Genomic DNA, 14,998 nt, shown 5'->3' with positions numbered 1-14,998 from the left:
AACCAAGGCTAATGAAATAACTAAGTAAATAATGTTATACAACCACCCAACTGAACAACCCAGAATCAGTTAGCTAATTAACAGTCAGAGATATTCTTTCTGTATCTGTCATACCTGGGTAGGAAGACATTGTAGAGATGTTTGAGGATGGTCTGAACATACAAATTGGGTTCCTTGACCACGGGCAGAGGCATAGAGTCCCTGGGAGACACCAGAGCCATCATCCAGTCTGTGTACACATCCACACACAGCTTAACAGTGTCCCCCTCTAAGGGTAGAGTGAGCCCGTAACACAGCACCTCCATGGTCCACTTCACCTAGAAAAATAACGAGCATAAAATCAATCGAAGAGAGTTTCAGGTGTATTAGGAGTTAAAAAATGTTGTATGGCATATAGCTGTAGGAGAGCATTTCATACTGATTGTGTGCTTTCTACTGTTTACAACAATGATTTTAAGACATGTCTTTACAAGTAAATGTCTGGTAGTGAGAATGTTAACCGAGTGACAACAACAAACTATGTGCACTGCCTGTCCTTGTTAATAATCTCTCTGTGCTCTTTCCTCATGTCATGGCATTAAGAAGCTGCAATACACGCATGGACTTCAATTACAATACATTAAAGTGGTTGTCATCTTTACCTCCTTGTCTGTCTTTAGGATGTTTTCCGTGGCCACAGGGCTAACAGCCGTACCCAGTGGCTTGACTACAGCATTGGCCACCTCCATGCCCACACCTGCAGGATAGGTGTGAAGGACACTAATGTGGCCCTGGTCACTTTGCACCACCAGGTGCAACGAGCGCCACTCAGAGTACATGCTGCTGATGTTTGCTGCACTCCCTACTCACACCACCTGCCTCCCCCTGCAGAGACATACAAACAAATCCAGTTTGTCTTAAAGCAGGCTCAAAGCAGCGCTTTAACTACGTTGTTTCCCCGTACCCGGCTTTATTCTGTTTAAGATTTAACGTGTCTGGCAAAACAGTCAACCAGGCACAATGTCGCTGAAAAGTAAGGTCAATAAGACCTCTGGGATCACAACCAGGAAATGGCTATTAGAACGCTAACGTAAGCTAGCGGTCACTAGCTATCGCCGAGATCATCACAGCTTTCCCTTCGGCTAATGACGTTAGCCAAAATTGACGGCTGACTGGCTTACAGTTTAACAGGCTGACTACCTGGCCAAAATGGAAAACGGTGGTCAAACACAAAGAACAGCGAGAGGGGAACGCATATGCCATTAAAGTTGATACCAACTACGTTACGGGCGATTCGGTGTCGCTAACGCTCGTCCGCTGACATTAGCTTAGCAAAACTGGCTGTCATCTGGACTAGCTGACATAGCAACGAAGCTAGCGTTAGCTAGCTACCCAAGTAACCAAGAATTTTACCTGAACCGACTGGAACTGTTACCATAACAAGGCTATAATAATCCTAAATTGTGCTTGTCCACGTATCACCGTTTAGATCACGACAGACTCCATCTTCCCATCGTCAAGGCTGGAGTAATGCGGCAGGGTTTACGGAGAGCTTTCGGCTAGCTGTAGGAGGGGAAACAAATTCCGCTGGTTGACGCCCCCTAATGTGGTGCTACTGCTGGTTGGACGGGGAAATTGCCCAGATTGTGCCCATATAGTCTCCCTACATTTTAATAAATAACCGTCTTTCAAGTCGGAGGAAAAAGGATTGCTTCCCTCATCTTGGTAGTAGCAGTAATAATAATAAAATAATAATAATTATTATTATCCATTGAATTTATAGAGCGCTTTTCCGGGTATTCAAATACGCTTTACATAACGTAAAATGACCAACAAAAACAAAACATAACAGACACCACTAATCACACATTAAAAGGTGAGTTTTGATTAATGATTTGAACGTGGACAGATCGGCGCGCTCTCTGACGTATTTGGGGGAGGGAGTTGCAGAGGGAGGGGGGCATGGTGCTTGGTCCTGTGTGGTGGAGACGAGGTTGGCATCAGAGGAGCGACGACAGAAGTGTACCTTGTCAATCATTTCAGGAAGAGTGTTGGGTGGGTTGTTGGGTGGGTGGGGGGGGGGGGCATCCGGGTAGCGTAGCGGTATTTTCCGTTGCCTACCAACACGAGGATCGCGGGTTCAAATCTCACCGTGTTACCCTCCGCCTTGGTCGGGCGTCCCTACAGACACAATTGGCCGTGTCTGCTGGCGGGAAGCCGGATGTGGGTACGTGTCCTAGCGCCTCCTCTGGTTGGTCGGGGGCGCCTGTTCAAGGGGGGGAGGGGGAACTGGGGGGAATAGCGGGATCCTCCCACGCGCTACACCCCCCTGGCGAAGCTCCTCGCTGTCAGGTGAAAAGAAGCCGCTTCTGCAGCCCTCCCCGGATCGGCAGAGGGGGTGGAGCAGCCACCGGGACCACTTGGAAGAGCGGATAATTGGCCAAGCACATTTGGGGAGATAAAGGGGGAACTCCCCCCCAAAAAAGAGAGAGGTGTTGATGAAGGACTTCACTTGTCGGCCTAATGCTGTTGTGTGTTTGAATAGATTAATGTAGTCACCCCCAAACCCAGCCACTGAGGATGCACAAGCCAGTGTGTTCTTAGTGTCGGTCCCAAGCCCGAATAAATAGTGAGGGTTGTGTATGGAAGGGCACCCGGCATAAAACTTTTGCCAAATAAAATATGAGGGTCATATATCAGATTTCCATACCGGATCGGTCGAGGCCTGGATTACCAATGACCACCACAGGTACTGTTGTCCAGCAGGATGCCAATGGAAACTATGCTACTTTTGAACGAAGGAGAAGGAGGGGGAAGGCATGTCCAGAGGCAGCGGCAGAGGAGGAAGGGTAGGAGTGTGGAGGTGAGAGTGGGAAATTTGAATGTTGGCACTATGACTGGTAAAAGGAGAGAGCTGGCTGATATGATAGAGAGAAGGAAGGTCAGACTCAAAATCAGAATTATGTTTATTGGCCATGTAGGTTTACACTACATGGAATTTGACTCTTGCTTCGTGGCTCTTAACATACTTAAACATAGAATAACAACACTACAACACAACAATCTGCAGATAAAGATACACAAGGATTGACTTATACAGGTGAAATACATTACATTACAGTCATTTAGCCGACGCTTTTATCCAAAGCGACTTACAATAAGTGCATCATTTAATGTAGAAAATCAGGAGAACTACTAGTCATCAGAGGTCATAAGTGCATCTAAACAAGCATCTAAGAGCAAAACCAGTGCTAAAGTAAAAGTGCAAGAATTAGATTTTTTTAACTTTTTTTAAAGAGTGAATACCATAAGTGCTAAGAACAAGTAACAGGGTAGTAGTTCTTGAAGAGGTGGGTTTTCAACCTGCGCCGAAAGATGGGTAGCGACTCCGCTGTCCTGGCATCAATGGGGAGTTCATTCCACCACTGTGGGGCCAGGACAGAAAAGAGCCATGACCGGGTTGATCGGCAGCAAGGGCCTCTGAGCGATGGGGCAACCAGGCGTCCTGAGGCAGCAGAGAGAAGTGGTCGGGCGGGGGTGTAGGGCTTGACCATGGCCTGGAGATAGGAAGGAGCTGTTCCTTTCACTGCCCTGTAGGGTAGCATCAGAGGTGATAAAGTGCAGTGGTGCAGAGAATATATCAGAGATGCTGATGGCGTCCGGGTAGCATAGTGGTCTATTCTGTTGCCTACCAACACGGGGCTCGGCGGTTCGTATCAGAGATGCTGAAATAGATGTTAGCAGGTTACTTACATACATGCCTGAGGTAGATGGACATGACAGAGTATACTCAATCATACGTACAATGTACAGTACAGTATGTACAAATTGGTTGGATTTATTTGAGTGTTAAGTGTTCATTTGAATGACAACCCGTGGAAAGAAACTGTTTATATATCTGGTTGTTTTGAGGCGCAAGTGCTCTGTAGCGCCTGCCAGAGGGGAAGAGTTGGAACAGGTTTTGACCAGGGTGTGATGGGTCTGCAGTAATGTTGCCTGCCCGTTTCCTGAGTCTGGAGGTGTATAAATCCTGAATGGAGGGCAGGTTGGCAGCAATGATTTTCTCTGCAGACCTAACTGTCTGTTGTAGTCTGTCCCTGTCCTGTTTGGTGGCCAAACCAAACTAGACAGTGATGGATGTGCAGAGGACAGACTGGATTATTGCAGTGTAGAACTGAATCAGCAGTTCCTGAAGCAGGTTGAATTTCTTGAGCTGGCGGAGAAAGTACATCCTCTGCTGGGCCTTTTTGATGATTGAGTCTGTGTCGGATGCCCAACTTAGGCCCTGGAAGATTGAGGAATCCAGAAATCTGTACATTTTCACCATAGACACCGTGCTGTTGAGTATGGTGGGGGGGGCAGTGTTGGGGGACTCTTCCAGAAGTCCACTGTCGTCTCCACTGTTTTGAGCATATTCAGCTCCAGGTTGTTATGGCCGCACCAGAGGGCCAGCTGCGCCACCTCCTCTGCCGATCCGGGGAGGGCTGCAGACTATCAATCAATCAATCAATGAAGCTGCATTTTATATAGCGCTTTTCTAGCTGCAACAGCCACTGGCGTCGCCAGCCGCTTCTTTTCACCTGACAGTGAGGAGTTTCGGCAGGGGGACGTAGCACATGGGAGGATCATGCTATTCCCCCCAGTCCCCCCCCCCGAACAGGTGCCCCGACCGACCAGAGGAGGCGCTAGTGCAGCGACCAGGACACATACCCCCATCCAGCTTCCTACCCGCAGACACGGTCAATTGTGTCTTTAGGGACGCCTGTCCAAGCTGGAGGTAATACGGGGATTCGAACCAGCAATCCCCATGTTGGTAAGCAATGGAACAGACTGCTACACCCTGCGGTGCAGTCATTTGTATAGAGGGAGAAGAGTAGAGGGGAGAGCACACATCCCTGGGGGGTGCCAGTGCTGATTGTCCTGGTGCTGGATGTGATTTTCCCCGTCTCACCAGCTGCCTCCTGTCTGTCAGGAAGTTTTTAATCCACTGGCAGGTGGGGGCTGGTACAGCGAGCCAGGTGAATTTGGAGTTGAGGATATCTAGGACGATGGTGTCGAACACTGAGCTGAAGTCCACAAACAGGACTGTTGCGTATGTTCCAGGGCAGTAAAGGTGTTGGAAGATGTAGTGCAATCCCATGTTGACTGCATCATCCACTGATCTGTTTACTCGGTAGGCAAACTGCAGGGGGTCAAGCAGGGGATCTGTGATTTCCTTCAGGCGGGTCAACACCAGTCTCTCGAAAGATTTCATGACCATGGACATCAGGGCAATGGGCCTGTACCTGTAATACGAGGTTTCTTGGGGACCGAGATGATAGTGGAGCTCTTGAAGCAGGGGGGGGCTTCACACGGCTCCAGTGATCTGCTGAAGATCAGTGTGAAAATGGACAGTACAGACTTTAAGACAGGAGGGTGAGGTCAGTACAGACTTTAAGACAGGAGGGTGAGGGCATCCAGGTAGCGTAGCGGTCTATTTAGATGCCTACAAAAACAGGGATTGCTTGTTTGAATCCCCGTGTTATTTCCAGCTTAGTCAACCGTCCCTACAGACACAATTGGCCATGTCTGCGGGTTGGAAAATCGATGTAGATATGTGTCCTCCTGGTCGCTGCACTAGCGCCTCCTCTGGTCAGTCGGGGCGCCTGTTCAGGGAGTAGAGGGAACTGGGGGGAATAGCGTGATCCTCCTGTGTGCTACGTCCCCCTGTTGAAACTCTTCACAGTCATGTGAAAAGAAGCGGCTGGCGACTCCACATGTATGGGAGGAAGCATGTGATAGTCTGCAGCCCTCCCCGGATCAGCAGAGGGGGTGGAGCAACAGCAACAGCTCGGAAAATAGGGTAATTTGCCAAGTACAATAAGGAGAAAAAGGGGGGGGGCAGACAGGAGGGTGACATGCCATCTGGGCCCGGTGACTTCCTGGTCTTCTGTCTCTGGAAGAGCTGGTTCACGTCCTCAACGCAGATCCTGAGTGTGGGTGCCAGACTGCCAGACCGCCCTCTGTGTTTCCTCCCTGGGCGCAGCTCCTGGCAGGGTCCGTGGACCCAGGGCCCATCGGATGAAACAAACCAGGCTCCCTCAGCAGATCCAACACTAGCTCTCCCAGCCAGACACCTTCGACACACCTCCCCCACATGACGACGCAGACGCAGAGAAAAACACTGCACAGTCCACGCTAGGCGAGGCCACTGCAAGACCGCCTTGGTGTTTCCTCTCAGGTACAGCTCCGGGCAGGGCTGTACAGCTCCGGAAAGGGCCGTAAACTCTCTCAGCCGATCCAACGCCAGCTCTCCTAGCCATTAAATGAAAAAAAAAAATCAACGAACAAAATAAAAAACTTCACACAAAGATACAAACTTAGACACAGACGTGGACAAAGACACAGCATAGTTGGCACTGGGTGAGGCTGCCACAAATGCGAGTTCGTGCCACCATCTTCCCACACCGAACGTGAGGACTCAAGCTACCATGCATTAGGGTGTTTTGTGCCATTTCAGGTTGAGGTCACTCACATCCATGCCCTCCAGTCAGACCAGGAGGAGACAGACAGCTGGGTTGTGCTCCACCTGCATCATGCCATCAAGCTGGGCTTCAAGGTGGCAATAGGAAGGACTCCGGACACCGATATCTGCATCATCCTCCTGCATCACGCTGACACCATCAACCTTGTCATCTATCTTGACACTGGCACAGGCAGGAACCGTCAGCTGGTCAATGTCACGGAGCTGGCCACCTCTCTTGGGCATCTGCACTGCAGCACCCTGCTCGGCTACTATGTATTCAGTGGCGAGGACTGTACCAGCACCTTTAAGGGCAAGGGTAAGGTGGCATCGCTCAAAAAGCTCCAGAAGGACGCCAAATTTCAAAAGGCTTTCAGGTTGGTGAATGAATTTTTAGATAATTTAGCATGTTATGTATATTGAATAGAATGCAAGATTTGGAAAGAGCAAACTTAGCAAAAATATTCCAACAATCTTTTTACAGTCAGCTGGGCGATGAGTGGAAGGTGAAGCTGGAAATGCAGGAGCAGCTGGAGGGCTTCACATGTGCGATGTACAGTCAAGCACGTGAGACATCAGTCAACCTGGTCAGGAGCAAGATGCTCAAGAAGATTGTGGGAGAAGACGAGACACTCAGCAGCAAGTCGAGAGTCGATTTTGCTCCCCCCCCCCACCAAGACTCACTCATTCCCCGCATCCAACGGGTGAACTATAGAGTGGCCTGTTACAAGTATGCAGCTGAACCGATCTTGTGGAGGCATAAACCATATGACGAGGTCAGGGGTGGGAGAAGAAAGAGGGAAGGATTTTGGAACCTGTCTGGTCTTGTGGACCAATTTTGCCCCCATCTGTCTTTGACCTGTTGGCTGCTGGGGTCGTCTGTAGTGATGATGAGGGGGGAAAGGATGAAGTGGGGATTGATGATGAGATGGACAATGACGATGACCAGTGAAATGGGGTTTTGATGACTTTTGCATTCAATTAGCTAGTATTATCAGATTGCCATCTATGTCAGTTAGAGTGATTGCCATCCATTTAATAACCTTGCAACTGATATAAGAAAATAAAGTAGTTTAATTTGGCTATTGCAGGAAACTACTCCGAAAAAAATAGCAAAAGATAAGATAAGATACTTTATTGTCATTGTGTACACACAACGACATTTCGTTTGGTGACTCTCAGACCAGCAACACTAGACAAGGTAAATGATTAAAAAAAAAAGAAAAACCCAAGATAAAAACAAGTCAAACAACATTTAGTATAAATAAGTGAGGAAGTAAAAATAAGTGAGGTAGCAAAAATGACAATAAGACAATAAAAAATAGCAGCGGCTTTTAAATTTCAAAATAGTGCATGGGGTTATTGCACATAATTGCCCATATTGCAGCGGCTTTAGCACCAGTTAGTTCTCAGCAGCTATAGGCAGATGTGTGTGTGTGTGTGGGGGGGGGGGCAATGGAGGCTACAGCTCTGGGGAAGAAGCTGTTCCTCAGCCTGTTAGTCCGGGTTTTGATGGTGCAGTATCTTTTCCCTAATGGCAAGGAAACAAACAGACTGTGACCTGGTTGTGTTGCGTCTTGCTGATGTTGATGGCTTTCCTCTGTAGGCAGCCAGCATACAAAGCATCCAGGTTCGGGATCACAGCTCCCACAATCCTCTGTGCTGTCTTTACCACCCAGGCCAAGTCCTTCCTGTTCTCTGTTGTGCAACTGGCATACCACATTGTGACACATTGACAGAAGATGGTTTCTGTAGTGCTTCTGTAAAAGTTGACCAGCAGCTGAGAAGGGAGACCGGTTTTTTAAGTTTCCTGAGGAAGAAAAGCCTCTGTTGTGCTTTCTTCACCAGGTGGGAGGTGTTGAGTGACCATGTGAGTTCTTTGGTTATGTGGATCCCCAGGAATTTGATGTTGTCCACAATATGCACCTCTTCACCGTTTATGTGCAGTGGGAGTGGGGTGGTCTTCCTGGATCTCCTAAAGTCCACAATGATCTCCTTTGTTTTACTGGTGTTCAGGACCCGGTTATTGTCTGAACACCACCCAGCCAGATGTTGGACCTCCTCTCTGTAGTGTGTCTCCTCGTTGTTGGTTATGAGTCCCACTATAGTGGTGTCATCAGCAAACGTCACTATAGTGTTGGAGGAGTGAATGGGGTACAATCGTGGGTGAACAGGGTGAAGAGAGTTGGACTGAGCACACAGCCCTGCGGCACACCTGTGTTCAGGATGAGGGTTGAAGATGTATGGTTACCTATCCTGTCATTTAGAGGTCTGTGAGTGAGGAAGTCCATAATCCATGAACAGAGTGAGGTGGTTAATCCTATTTTGCTGAGTTTGTGTACCAGTTTATAGGGGATTATTGTATTGAAAGCGGAGCTGAAGTCAATAAAAAGCATCCTGACGTGATTGGATGCTCCAGGTGGGACAGGGCTGAATGACGTGTAATTGAGACTGCGTCCTCCATAGATCTGTTCCCCCGATAGGCAAATTGGAGGCTGTCCAGATCTGTGGGGATGGGATGATGTCCTTGATGTGAGAGAGTATAATCCTCTCAAAGCACTTCATAATAATTGGGGTCAGGGCAGCTGGGCGATAGCCATTGAGGCAGCTGACTGCTGTCTTCTTGGGTACAGGTACAATGGTGGTGGACTTAAGGCAGGTGGGGACAACAGCCTGTCATAAGGAGAGGTTGAAGATGTCGGTGAACACCCCTGTTAGTTGGTCAGCGCATAGCTTCAGTGTGCGGCCCAACACTCTGTCTGGTCCTGCCGCTTTGGAGATATCGATTCTGCTCAGACTGGATTTCACCTGATGGTGCTGTAGGACGAGTGCTTGCCCCTCCTTAGGCAGGGTCATTTGGGCCCTAACTCTTCTGAGCTGCGTTTCAAAGCATGCACTGTCACAGGTGATATGTGGGGTGCTGCATTTGTAATCCATTATGTTTTTAATACCTCGCCACATGTTCCGGGGGCTGTTGTTATGTGTGAAGTGTCCCTCAATGCACTGCTTGTACCTGCGTTTAGCCTCTCTAATGCCCTTTTTCAAGTCCCTCTGGGCATTTTTGTAGGCCAGCATGTAACTGGCCTGAAGGCAGCATCTTGAGCCCTGAGCAGAGACCGCACATTCCTGTCCAGCCATGGCTTCTGGTTTGGAAATACCTTGATGGTTTTGGTGGTTAGTACTGTCTCAGTACAGAAATTAATGTAGGCCAGGATGGCTGAAGTGTATTCCTCTAAGTCTGCTCTACGTCTGCTCCCTGTGCAACACTCCCCAGTCTGTGCTTCCAAAGCAGTCCTGCAGTCGTGAGGTGGCTTCCTCACTCCAAACTTGGGACGGTTTTAACAGCTGGTCTTGCTTTATTGTTAGGAGCCTAAAATTTCTTATTTACCTGTTTTTCACAAATAAAGAGTGGTTGTACCATGTCAAAGGCCTTTCCATCTGATTTCTAGTGTCAAAATTATATCAGAAAGTGGGTTCATTGTCTTTGTATGTTGTCTGGTTCAGGAGTTGTGAAAATCGAAATTTTTTTGCCCCTCACGTGGACATCAATTCAAGATGGCCGCCAAACGACCCCCTTGGGCCATTAGTTGACCTTGGCAACATGAAAATTCTTGTAGCGCCCTTGTAGCGCCTCCAGTGCAAACTAGGGGTAGCAGTAAAGGTGCTAACATCTAACTAGGTTCGGTGAGGGGTTTGCCTTGACTTACTCACGAGAGGAGTTGACTTTACAAGAGAGGAGTTCACTTTATAATGTAGAGTTCAAGTAAGAAGAGTTTAGTTTATTGCAAACAGCCTAGAGAAGGAGTCACATCCACTCCTAAATGCATTGATATGAACTGGACTGAGATGGAAGGGGAAGACATCTTCTTGTACCTGGCAAAATGACTGGTTTCATGTGGCACTTGTGCTGTTGAATTCACTTAGCTGCGGCAGCGGAGCCTTTTCCAGACATTGTGGAGGCGCTCCTCCAGGAACCCTGTTGCAGGCTTATGCCTCCTCCCTGGGGTGAACCATGCATGCTAAAGTTTAGAGAGTAAACAGAAAAGAATAATGAAACACAGGAAATAACAGAACCAGCATCAACCCTGAAATTAAGAGTTGTCAATAATCAGGCACACAAACTCATCAGGGGTGAAAAAGGTGACAAAGACGCAAACCCTCTAGGGGGGATTAAGTGGCATGCCCCCTTGGGAAGACATTTTTTAAAAAAAAATATAAGCTTTAAAATGTGGGCTTACGGTCGCCTTTACCGTGAGGATATAGGGGGAAAAACTCACCCTAGAATTAGCAGTCCCACTGTCCATGATGCCTCCCTGCCAAACAAGTGAAATCATTTCTAAACCCGGCTTCGACAAGGACAATACTGACCTAGCCACAAAAATCCCCAGCCACGCAGAAAACCAGGTGCTCCGCCTATCGATCGCTGAAGGTCAGAGAATCTCTGCGCAGAGTGAACACATGGAAGGCTGCCGGACCGGACGGCATACTGAGTCGGGTCCTCCGGGAATGTGCCGACCAGCTGGAGGAGGTCTTCACAACTATATTTAACCTCTCACTGTCCCAATCCATAGTCCTGGCATGCTTTAAGACCACTTCTATCATTCCTGTCCCCAAGAAACCAACATCCACATGTCTGAATGACTAGCGACCCATAGCACTCACCCCCATTGCCATGAAGTGTTTTGAGAGACTGGTTCTGGCTCACATCAAAAACATTATCCCCCCCACATTCGACCCACATCAGTTCGCCCACCGTCCCAAAAGATCTGCTGAGGATGCCATTGCCACTGCCCTGCACTTTGCTCTGACCCACCTTGAACTTAACAACACATACATCCGGATTCTGTTAATAGATTATAGCACTGCCTTCAACACTATCATCCCCACCAAACTCATCTCCCTTGGCCTCAACCCCTCCCTCTGTAACTGGACCCTGGACTTCCTGACCAACAGACCTCAGTCTGTTAGGTTAGGTGACCACACCTCCTCCACTCTGACCCTCAGCACAGGTGCCCCTCAAGGCTGTGTTCTGAGCCCCTTCCTTTTCTTCTTCTTTACCCACGACTGCCTGCCAACTCACCCTTCAAATGTTATAGTTACGTTTGCAGATGACACCACAGTCATTGGCCGTATCACCAACAATGACGAGACGGCCTACAGGGACGAGATTCAGCACCTCACATCATGGTGTACTACCAACAATCTTGTCCTCAATGTGTAGAAGATGAAGGAGCTGATTGTGGACTTCAGGAGGTTTAGAAGCTGCAGCCACTCCCCCATACACGTCAATGGGGTAGAAGTGGTGCGTGTTTCCAGCTTTAAATTCCTTGGAGTCCACATCAGCGAGAAACTTTCCTGGACATCAAACACCCAGGCCCTTGTGAAAAAGGCCCAACAATGCCTGCATTTCCTGAGGAGGCTGAGGAGTGCCCGTCTATCCCCCAAAATTCTCACCAACTTCTACCATTGCACCATAAAGAGCATCCTGTCCAGCTCCATCTCAGTGTGGTATGGCAACTGCACCTCAGTAGACCAGAAAGCTCTGCAGCGGGTCGTCAAGGCGGCCCAGCATGTCACCGGTACCCAGCTCCCAGCCATAAAAGACATTTATCACAAACACTGCCTTCAGAGGGGTCTGAGCATCAGCAGAGACCCCAACCATGGACTGTTCTCCTCCCAGCGCTCTGGGAGGCGTTAAAGGAGCCTCAGAGCCCACACTACCAGGCTCAAAAATAGCTGCTTTCCACAAGCTGTTGCCCACCTGAACCTGGCCACCCTCTGAATGTCTGTAGATATTTTTTAAATATTTTGTACTCCAGCTCTTTTTTAACTTATTTTAGCTTTTGGTCTTCATGTGTGTATATCTTCCACTGTGTTTGCTGTGTTTGTCTGTGTCTGTCTTGCACTGTTTGGTGAAGCCACAGCCCTCATTTCATTTTTAACATGTGCCTGCACATTGTTTTTAATGACAATAAATTGAATTGAATTGAATTGAAAGGAATTGAATTGAATGTAATCTTACTGCTGCAAAAGTAATGTAAGGGGGACGTCAGTCAAGAGTGCAGGTCGAAAATGTTATTAAGTGCAATGAGTTCAAACAAAACAAAGACACAATATGCATAACAAATGTTATATTTTGAGAAAGAGACAGAGACCGAGAGAGAGAGATGGAGAGAGAGATCAGAACGAGAGGCAGAATGTTAACGTTGATTTTGTTTTCATTCCCTGCTTTGCCCCCCCCCCCACACACACACACTAATTTCAAGAACTCGTCAGATCTGCATGAGTCACGTAGGTGACCTATTTTAGATTCAAAACGGCGAATTTCGCCAAAAGGCGACAAGTTTGCACGCCTGAATAATGGTCAACATTAGGATTCAGCTGAGCTGACGATGGAGCCATCAGCTGACAGTTTAGTGCAAAATATTCAGTTCTCACAAAGTGATCTAAGCCTTCATACGCCACCTGCTGGTGACTATATTTGCATCAGACTGTAACCATCTGTCTACATACTGGTACCATCTTCAAAGACTGGAAGTTCAGTCATGCACTTCTGTTATAGTGACGACAGCGACATACAGTATGATACACTGTGTGACAAAGAAGCTGACTGCTGTGTGAGGGTTGTCACATTTACTTTGTGTTGGTTCATTGTAGTGTGGTTAGTAACACACATTGTAGTGTGGTTAGTAACTGGTTAGTAGCCTGTGCCATGAGAGTCCCTCAGACATGGAGACTGATCTACTATCGATGACTCCAGCATTACCTTCGTACCTGAAGTTGGACTTTATAACAAGAGGCCTTTTATTTGTATTTGTTAACGCTACCAAACAACCTAAAATATTGACAGTACAGTCCTTATAAAAAAACAGTAAAGCTTTTAAAAGCCAGATTGTGGTACCACACCCCGGATAACCTGGATGAGATGAGTACGGTTCGGAACCCTGATACAGTTCCCACATTAGTCAAAAATAGGCATCATCTGTGTGTGAGAAATACTCACTTCTCTCTAAAGCGCTCCATCTGGTGGGACACGATACTCCGTACCATGGACCTTCTTTCGGTTATCGAAATGTAGTGGTTTTCCTGAAGACTGCCAACCAAGCATTTCCCATCAGGTGTTTCGTTGAGTATCTCACAGATATTCTATAAAAATTAGGAATGATTAAAAGAATAAAAAAAACCCAAAAAAACAATTCAACATAAACACCAATCTGACAAAGCTGTCTTTTTTTGGGGGGGGATTTTCCCCACTTTTTCTCCCCAACTGTATCCAGCCAATTACCCCCTTCTTCCGAGCTGTCCCGATCGGTGCTCCATCCCCTCTGCTGATCTGGGGAGGGCTCCAGACTACCACATGCCTCCTCCCCTGATACATGTGGAGTCGCCAGCTGCTTCATTTCACCTGACAGTGAGGAGTTTCGCCAGGGGCACGCAGCACATGGGAGGTTCATGCTATTCCCCCCAGTTCCCCCTCCCCCTGAACAGGCATCACGACCAACCAGAGGAGGCGCTAGTGCAGCGACCAGCACACACCCACATCCGGCTTCCCACCCGCAGACACTGCCAGTTGTGTCTGTAAGAGAACCGGCGAATCCCGTGTTGGTAGGCAACGGAATAGGCTGCTACGCTACCTGGACGCCCTGTCAAAGTTGTTTTTAACCCTCCCTATAGTCAAAGTGAAGCTAGGCTTGTTAACAGGCTTCTCTTCAAAAGAAATGACCAGAAAAGATAAATTCTTACTAACCATGCTCACACAGAAAAAGTGATCTTATGAATGTTGCTCCTTGCTCCACAGAAACACTGTGCTGCTCTGTAGGCACTTCTGGGGCTGGTGTGCAACCAGCACGTGCCGGTTTGGGGCTTGAATCTTTAAAAGTATGTAAAGGAAATGATTGTGATGATTATCACCAGGGTCAGATCTAGACATGCTATAAATTGCTTAAATGGTTAAAATAAAACAAAAACCAATTACACTCTGTCAGTTTTTTTTTATAACTCGGTATACTTTTTTTGGGGAGGGGGGTTTCCCCCTTTTTCTCCCAAATTGTATCCGCCTAATTACCCCACTCTTCTGAGCCGTCCCGGTCGCTGCTCCACTCCCTCTGCGGATCTGGGGAGGGCTACAGGCTACCACATGCCTCCTCCCATACATGTGGGATCGCCAGCCGTTTCTTTTCACCTGACAGTGAGGAGTTTCGGCAGGGGGACTTAGCACGTGGGAGAATCACACCATTCCCCCTAGTTCCCCCTCCCCCCCGAACAGGCGCTCTGACCAACCAGAGGAGGTGCTAGTGCAGCGACCAGGACACATACCCACATCTGGCTTCCCACCCGCAGACATGGCCAATTGAGTGTGTAGGGACGCCTGACCAAGCCGGAGGTAACACGGGGATTTGAACCTGTGATCCCCGTGTTGGTAGGCAACGGTATAGATCGCTACGCTGCCATGATGCCCTGTGGTGCAGTCTTTTATGTAGAGGGAGAAGAGTAGAGGGGAGAGCACACATCGGCGCC

General features: G+C 48.1%; 1 protein-coding gene across 1 annotated transcript in view; it reads right to left on the bottom strand.

The window, feature by feature from the left end:
* Nucleotides 1–1,508, bottom strand: part of ralgapb (Ral GTPase activating protein non-catalytic subunit beta) — a 37,129-nt gene extending 35,621 nt beyond the window's left edge. Inside the window, exons 1-3 of the mRNA XM_056272935.1 lie at nt 1,393–1,508; nt 642–864; nt 115–317 (exon numbers count right to left, since the gene is read on the bottom strand). Coding sequence (XP_056128910.1) covers nt 115–317; nt 642–818 — 380 coding nt within the window. The 5' untranslated portion in view covers nt 819–864; nt 1,393–1,508. The remainder of the gene's footprint in view (nt 1–114; nt 318–641; nt 865–1,392) is intronic.
* Between the last annotated feature and the right edge of the window lie 13,490 nt (nt 1,509–14,998).

The sequence above is a fragment of the Lampris incognitus genome, chromosome 2 (assembly GCF_029633865.1).
Source record: "Lampris incognitus isolate fLamInc1 chromosome 2, fLamInc1.hap2, whole genome shotgun sequence".
In the NCBI taxonomy this organism is placed as follows: Eukaryota; Metazoa; Chordata; class Actinopteri; order Lampriformes; family Lampridae; genus Lampris; species Lampris incognitus.
Note: the sequence above shows the minus strand (reverse complement) of the source record. Positions and strands in the feature narration are given on the sequence as shown.